The sequence below is a fragment of the Amia ocellicauda genome, chromosome 8, assembly GCF_036373705.1.
Source record: "Amia ocellicauda isolate fAmiCal2 chromosome 8, fAmiCal2.hap1, whole genome shotgun sequence".
NCBI classification, from domain to species: Eukaryota; Metazoa; Chordata; class Actinopteri; order Amiiformes; family Amiidae; genus Amia; species Amia ocellicauda.
Genome location: NC_089857.1, coordinates 1,873,247 through 1,881,578, shown reverse-complemented (window position 1 = coordinate 1,881,578; position 8,332 = coordinate 1,873,247). Strand labels below are relative to the sequence as shown.

General features: G+C 41.5%; 1 protein-coding gene across 2 annotated transcripts; it reads left to right on the top strand.

Annotated features, from left to right (window-relative positions):
- The first annotated feature begins 448 nt into the window (after nucleotides 1-448).
- LOC136755311 (protease-associated domain-containing protein 1) lies at nucleotides 449-7,976 on the top strand. 2 transcript variants are annotated; one of them, XM_066711783.1, is made up of 5 exons: nucleotides 449-673; nucleotides 2,581-2,707; nucleotides 5,352-5,461; nucleotides 6,897-7,064; nucleotides 7,267-7,976. In XM_066711783.1, the coding sequence occupies exons 1-5, from the start codon at nucleotides 624-626 to the stop codon at nucleotides 7,385-7,387; spliced, it is 576 nt and encodes a 191-aa protein (XP_066567880.1). In that variant the 5' UTR covers nucleotides 449-623; the 3' UTR covers nucleotides 7,388-7,976. The 2 variants fall into 2 exon arrangements, with proteins under 2 accessions (XP_066567880.1, XP_066567881.1); XM_066711784.1 differs by having other exon boundaries at nucleotides 453-673; nucleotides 2,607-2,707.
- The last annotated feature ends 356 nt before the right edge of the window (nucleotides 7,977-8,332 follow it).

Sequence of the window (8,332 nt, the reverse complement as noted above, 5' to 3'; positions counted from 1 at the left end):
TTTTATTGTGTGAAGAGAGTGACAAATCAACTTCATTTCAATATCTTTCATTTAATTAAACATTTTATTAATTGGACTGTTTGTCTTCATTTTGGAAATACTGATTTGACGTTAAAGATGGCTATATGTCCTGCAGGCTGTCATGGAGTTTGCCCCACTGCCCTACTGTCGATCCATTAATATGACTGAAATCAATCCCATTCAATCCAGTACAGTACAGTCAAATACAGTCTAGTACAGTGCTGAACAGGAGTTTTGTTTTTTCTTCCAGCTGAACTCCTACTGGAATCATTTAATAAATTAAACCATAATTCCGACGCACTTTCACATTCACACGTTCATTTACATTTGCCCTCATCGGCTATGGTGGCAGCAGCGTCAGTATTCAAGACTTCCTGGTTACGTATTTTCCTGTCCGTGCAATGTGATTGATGTTGGCAATAACCAATATTGTCTGTGTTCATACGCCCCTGCTGACCAATCGAAGCAATTTAGCAGATTACCTCCGTGTTGTCCGCTTAGATTTGAAGGGGAGATGGGTTTGGGTTTGGGTTTGGGCAAACGAAACCGGGCTAGGGGATGACTGTGTGGAAGGCGCACTGCAGGATGGCGATGCCTGGGTTATGTCAGTGTGTCGTGTTCGTGCTCCTGCAGCTGGTCCGGACCGGTACAGGTGAGGAAAAACCGCTGCAGTCGCTACAAACACAAAATAGTAACTCAACAATGTCACACACACAGCGGTGCTGAGACGACTATGTGTTACACAAACATAATCATATTATTATTATTGCTAGGTAATTCTGTTGTAGTGTCATTGCAGACAGAAACCGCACACTAGCAATTATCGCGATCATAGCCGATGTAATCCACGCAAACCTCTTTACGTATCAGGCCCATTGGCTCAATTGTTTGTCGGTAGTAATATTATTAATCTGCACGGAGTGTAATTAAGATGCTTACAAACAACGTTGCCACGACGTTGTAGCAACGTAATATTAAGTCAGGCATGTCTGTGGCAGGGTGCTATACATTATGCAGATATTAGAGCTCTCTCTTATTTCTTTCCCCCAAACATTTCTCCTCCTGGCTCTAGAGCTGAAAAGCCTCTATAGCAGGGATAGCGAACCTTTTTTGGCTGGAGTGCCCAAAGTCTGGTTTGTATACTTTGCCAAGTGCCAAAGGGTGCCAATAATAAATGGGATATAAGGGTTTACAAAGGGGCTAAAGGGCTTTTTTTTTTTTACCAGTGCATGATATATATATATATATATATATATATATATATATATAGTTGTAATTAAGTTATTAATCAAACATGCTAACAAAACAAACCACAATATAGAAAAATCTAAAAACTATGGACAGAGAGGACAATCCCAGCCACCCGCCACCTTGAACCCCCCCCTCACCCCTAGTCTGAGAGCAAGTGCAGCTCCAGTCTGCTAATGGGAGTCTGCTGCAGAATATGAAGCTGAATGAAGCGAGGCACACATTCTTCCCAAAAAATATTATAAATATGCAGGTTCCATTTTTCACAGATTATTGTCAATTTACAAATATAAAAAGCAATAGTAATAGCACTTCACTAGCTCGATCATTTTTGGAATATGTCCCTTTTTATTTTGGACAATGAGAATCTTTAATTCTCATTGAAATTAAATCAGTCAACCTTAATTGTATATAGTGGAACACCATGCCAAAGCATGTCACAACATTAAAGAATAAGTGCATCATACAATGAATACATCATTTAAATGGTGCATTAAGTTTGATGATTATAATGCTAAAGTACATTTAAAACCCACAAATCACAATCTACCCCACAGGTTCTCCCACTGCCCTGCCGTTACATATTAGTATACGTTTGTACATGTGGCTGCATTAGTAACCCTTCAATATTGTTTTGTTTTGTTTGCACTTGCACTCAGTCATTACCAATGCACATTTTTTTCAACGTATATTTAATATCTACTGCTTTTACATTTTGTAAAATAACTAAAACTGGTACATTAATATACATTTTGCTTGCAGTGGTATCAATCTACCGTGAGTACGAGTGTGCACAAATGTACAAATCAAAGGCATCAATTTATTTATTTTTGAGAATTTACAGGTTTCTTTTTGCAATTTTATGAAGACTTACAGTTTGTCATCTTCCTCCCGGTCCCACAGCGCCGCACCGCACAGTCATCATAACATTAACACCTCGTCTGTGAAGTGCAGCTTTTCGCAGTTCTGCGCGGGTCTGCGCAGCTCCACCAATGGGACAGCAGGATTCTGTAGTTCTGCGCATAACTGCGAAAAGCTGCGCACAAGAATCCCACCTAAAACATGAATATTCAGACAATAACGTGAGCGCTGTTCAATTACTTGGGGTCGGTGTCGTGACTGACAAATATACTGACTGGTTGTCTAGTGCCAATCAGTTTATACTATTGAGGGGCGGGCTGGCAAAAGATAAATAAAAATAAAGGCACATAGTCGCTCGCTTTGCGTGCCAACCTATAGCGTCTGTTTGTCAGAGAGGTCCTGTCAGCTGTCTCTCACAGTGCACAATGAAATGTCTTGCTTTCTGGTCAGTTCTCCTCCTCTCTTTGTGAAAGCAGTCCTGGCTGTGAACGAGCTGCTGTATTTCCGAGTCCTCAGTCCTGAAGACATTGGCTACATCTTCAGTGCAGCGCCGGCGCGTGATTTTGGAGGGGCCTTTGTGAGTACTTGCCCTGTATCTCTGTCTGTTTGTCTGTCTGTCTGTCTGTCAACTTGTAAGTCTGCCTGCATTTGTCTAACTGTCTTATTCAGTTAGCCAGTCTGTGAGTCTCTCTGCTTATGTCTACCTATGTGCCTTACTTGTGCCTGTCAGCATGTGTGTGAATGTGTTGTAACACACCGTGGGGTGGGGAGTGTGTGTACACCATCCATTAAGAGTAGTGTGGCAAGCAAAGGAAATATATATATATTTTTAAAACTACTCCTTTGAACAAGTCAATCCACAATCCAAGTGGTGCAAGGGGTCTTACACCAACCACCCTCCTTGACTTTTTCCACATGTAGCTTCAGACAAAGACTCTTTCTTACATATCCAATCCCAGAGGTGTGTCAGACTTGTGGAGTGAGAACCACAGAGGGCAATGCATTGACTCTTGCGAGGAGAAGAGATCCACCGCACAATCTGCACCAGGACATGCTTACCCCTGAGAGTGGTTAACATATCTTGAGTTAGCTGATGCTCAAACACAACGCTGTTGGTAGAGTGCTCTTTTTAAAATCACAACATTCTGCTTGTATGGCCTCCTCAGTTTACAGCAGTTGAACACTATACCAGGTTGCTTGGTTTGTCATAAATAATTGCATGCCATTTATCTGCAGGGATTTCAAAGGCATCAAGTGCCTTGTTTAAACTCTGAGCAATGCTAACTGCCTTTCAGATAACTCCTTTTGAGTTAAGCACTTCACAGGGGAATTTGAATTATAATTAAGTGGTTTAGCACAGTTTTCATAATAAAAAAAATATTAATCAGTGTTAATGCATAGGCTACTTTGAGATTTTGTGCTGGTGCAAATTTCTGAACAGTTTATATAGAATGTATTGTTTATTGCAAATGGTTTGCATCTATGTCTGGAAAAATAAGACCTCTGTTCAACAGTTCAATACATCTTAAATAGTGCACAATTTCCCACTGACATCTGACGTGTGATTAAGTATTGTTCCATGGTTATATATATTTTGTTTAATGCAGTGTGAAGAACCTTCAAAGGTTTTAAAAACCTTCCAAGGTGTAAGAAACTTTGAGACCTTCACAAACAAGAAGATTTGAAACATTTGAAACAAAACCTTCTTACAACCTGACAATTACAATCTTTTTGTATTTAGAAATATCTACAAAAGCATGAAAGAGGAATGTTTCTCTGACTTTAAACTTCAGTATGCTTCTGAAGTGTCAGTTAAATAAGTATTGGAATTACAATTTGAAATGGGTATATTGGGAAAGCAAGAAAATAAATCAGGTTTAGCTCCTCTTGCCCTCTCCTCTTACCTAGTGGGGAGAATATTATTATTACAATTCATGAGTTAAATTGTATATGACAGCTAATAATTTGTTATGCTGCTTATTAAAGCTCTTGGAGCTAAAACTAATGCAAAGAGCTTTTTTCAATACTACAACAGCAATAGGTCAATAAAGGAGGAAGTGAAACAGACAAAAATGGAAGTATCTTGGGAAATTAACAAGATGTGGCAAATGTTCTAAGTGAGTATTTCACAGGATTTTACAGAAGAAAAAACAGATAACACCACGGGTTATCAATCAGTCCAGTCAAACCCTAAGAGAGATCAGCATAAATGAGGAGGAGGTACTACAGGGACTAGCAGAATTAAAAACAAACAAATCACCTGGGCCAGATGGTATATTTCCAACAGTACTTAAAGAAATGAGGGAATTATTTATAGGCCACTAACTCAAATATTCCAATTGACACTTAGCACAGGGGATTTGCCAACTGACTGGAAGACAGCAAATGTCATACCATACTTTGCTTTTTCTAATCTATATTAATGATCTGGACTCTGACATAGTTAGCAAACTTGTCAAATTTGCAGATGATACTAAAATAGGTGGCTCAGCAGATATAATCTCAGCAACACAGGCTATTCAAAGGGACTTAGATAATATTCAGTTGTGGGCTGACACCAGGCAGATGAAATTCAGTGTGGACAAGTGCAAGGTATTACATGCAGGTAACAAAATTTTCCACTATAATTACACTATGGGAGGAATAGAACTAGATAGGACACCAAACAAGCATGATGGGTCGAATGGCCTCCTCTCATTTGTAAACGTTCTTAAAGAAAAACACCTTAGAAAGTGTAACGGGGGCTCATTGTGTATATGAGCTTTTTACGGCGAAATAACACCTTTGTGAGATTAGTAGATCTCCCTCCTGTGTCCCTCCCTTTTGGCATAGCGAGTTTCACTCTTCTGTACTGTTGTGAGGTGCTGAGCTCTCGGAGGAGCACCTGTGCAAATCCTGAGTGGGGAGCTTCGACCTTCACTCGCACTATTGCTGCCCTGATGTAGATTTTCCTGTCACTGAGGTTGATGCAGGTGAAAGGAGGAGGAGTTTAGAGGTGGAGTGTGTAACGGTGCTCATTGTGTAGATGAACTCGTTACAATGACATAACCCCTCAATGAAATCAGTGCAATGTATAAACCTCCAGCATTTGCATTTGTGTATGTATGTATGTGCTCATAGTTGTGCTGACCAGGTATTTCAGCTACTTTGCTCTCAGATCAGTCAGCACTGTAAAGGGGATTGGTTGTTATTGCTGTTCTATTTTCTCCCCCAATCCTCAGACCAGTCAGTATGAAGAGATATTCCTGGTGCCAGCTGACCCTCCTGATGGCTGCTCTGAGCTGAGGAATGCTGAGCTGATGCAGGGACAGGTCACCTTGCTGGAGAGAGGGTACATTGCAGCGGTCTCTCTCAGACCCCCTTCCCTTTGTATCTCTTTTTCTCTGTTTTTGGTTCTTTTGCTCTTTAGATAGGATTTGAAACTTGTAAATTACAAGTTGAAATTAAGTTTAAAAAGTATATGCTATAGAGGGGATACTGATGCATTGTATTGATACTACACTCACCTAAAGGATTATTAGGAACACCTGTTCAATTTCTCATGAATGCAATTATCTAACCAACCAATCACATGGCAGTTGCTTCAATGCATTTAGGGGTGTGGTCCTGGTCAAGACAATCTCCTGAACTCCAAACTGAATGTCTGAATGGGAAAGAAAGGTGATTTAAGCAATTTTGAGCGTGGCATGGTTGTTGGTGCCAGACGGGCCGGTCTGAGTATTTCACAATCTGCTCAGTTACAGGGATTTTCACGCACAACCATTTCTAGGGTTTACAAAGAATGGTGTGAAAAGGGAAAAACATCCAGTATGCGGCAGTCCTGTGGGCGAAAATGCCTTGTTGATGCTAGAGGTCAGAGGAGAATGGGCCGACTGATTTAAGCTGATAGAAGAGCAACTTTGACTGAAATAACCAGTCGTTACAACCGAGGTATGCAGCAAAGCATTTGTGAAGCCACAACACGTACAACCTTGAGGCGGATGGGCTACAACAGCAGAAGACCCCACCGGGTACCACTCATCTCCACTACAAATAGGAAAAAGAGGCTACAATTTGCACAAGCTCACCAAAATTGGACAGTTGAAGACTGGAAAAATGTTGCCTGGTCTGATGAGTCTCGATTTCTGTTGAGACATTCAGATGGTAGAGTCAGAATTTGGCATAAACAGAATGAGAACATGGATCCATCATGCCTTGTTACCACTGTGCAGGCTGGTGGTGGTGGTGTAATGGTGTGGGGGATGTTTTCTTGGCACACTTTAGGCCCCTTAGTGCCAATTGGGCATCGTTTAAATGCCACGGCCTACCTGAGCATTGTTTCTGACATGTCCATCCCTTTATGACCACCATGTACCCATCCTCTGATGGCTACTTCCAGCAGGATAATGCACCATGTCACAAAGCGAGTCATTTCAAATTGGTTTCTTGAACATGACAATGAGTTCACTGTACTTGGCCCCCACAGTCACCAGATCTCAACCCAATAGAGCATCTTTGGGATGTGTTGGAACGGGAGCTTCGTGCCCTGGATGTGCATCCCACAAATCTCCATCAACTGCAAGATGCTATCCTATCAATATGGGCCAACATTTCTAAAGAATGCTTTCAGCACCTTGTTGAATCAATGCCACTTAGAATTAAGGCAGTTCTGAAGGCGAAAGGGGGTCAAACACAGTATTAGTATGGTGTTCCTAATAATCCTTTAGGTGAGTGTATATAGGGACTATAGAGGGAGTGTTGACATATTTTATGCCCCTGTGCTACAGAGGATGCTCATTCGTGTCAAAGGCACAGCGAGTGGAGGGAGCAGGAGTGCGGGCGGTATTGATCGCGGACAACGCCCCCGACAATGATAGCCTGTACCTGGACATGATCACTGATGGCCAATCAGAACTGCCAAGCATTCCAGCCCTGTTCATACTGGGCAGAGATGGGTGAGATACTGTATACACTGTACACACTACACACTGTATATTAAAACTATGCATTGTATACACACTGAGCACTGATGTATGCAATGTGCACATTGTACATGACATCCCAGCACTCTATACTGTATTTACACTGTACCCTCAGCTCTCTGCAGTCACCACTGTATCAGACTTGCAGTCCATGCTCTCCTTTCTCCCTTCTCAGGCTGATGATCCGTCGCTCACTGCAGAGACACTCACTACCCTGGGCTGTGATCTCTATCCCAGTGAATGTGTCTGGGCTGGCCTCCTTCCCCCTGAGACAGCCCCCCTGGACAATTTGGTAGAGTGCTGCACCAGAAATGTGACACTTTAACTGTCAATCTTAAGAAAGAGGAAAGAACAGACAAAGACCAGCCAGCAGAAGCAATAAAAGACACATTTTGGTGAAGCAACTTTTATTATAAGTTATTGTTTGTATATATGGAGGAGTACCCAATGCAGACTGAGACATGGAAATGGCAAGAGAGAGGTCCACAGTTTGCCATGTGCAGCCTTCTGCCAGGTGGTATCTGGCACCTAGGAGCCTGACAGTAGTACAATGATGGGCAAACAGGGTTGCCACTCTCGTGTTGTTAAAGAGCAGGACTGACTGAACAGCCTGGCAGCACAGCACTTCACTGTCTTTTTTCACTGAGACTGAGGGAGAAGAGTTGCTCAGATCTCCATCCCCAGGCTAGATCTCTTGAGTATGTGCATTCATGTCTTTTTGTTGCGTGTCAGCCTGTGTATGGGTCACCGCAGCCATCACAGGCGAGTCGCTGAGACTAAACTGACTGGTCCCAAATCCCAGGTCTTGTTCTTTGTTGTTTTTAATCTTGTTTTCACTATCTCAAGCCTTGAATAATTCACGAATAAAGAAAAAAAAAAAGAAAATCAGTTCCATTTATTTAAATTTACTTTTTTGGTATGACTATTGTACACATATGGCCAAAGCATTTACAGCTGTAAATCCAGTGCAGTCACAACAGTGCAGAGATACCATACATTACATTTTCAGATGTTGTAATGTAACAATCTGGAATGAAAATGTATTTGAGATTCTCTCCCTTTGATTAACACCACATAAAAAAAAACCTTGAAGGAGCAATAAAAACATTTTTTACTTTTTTGGTCCTCAATTTGCCAAGTTTGGTACAAATTTCTCCTGAGCATCTAGTAGTATAATAATCTATTTTCTGTATGCAGTGTGCACCAGTCTATCATTGCTATCAAGTCTACCAAGTACTGCC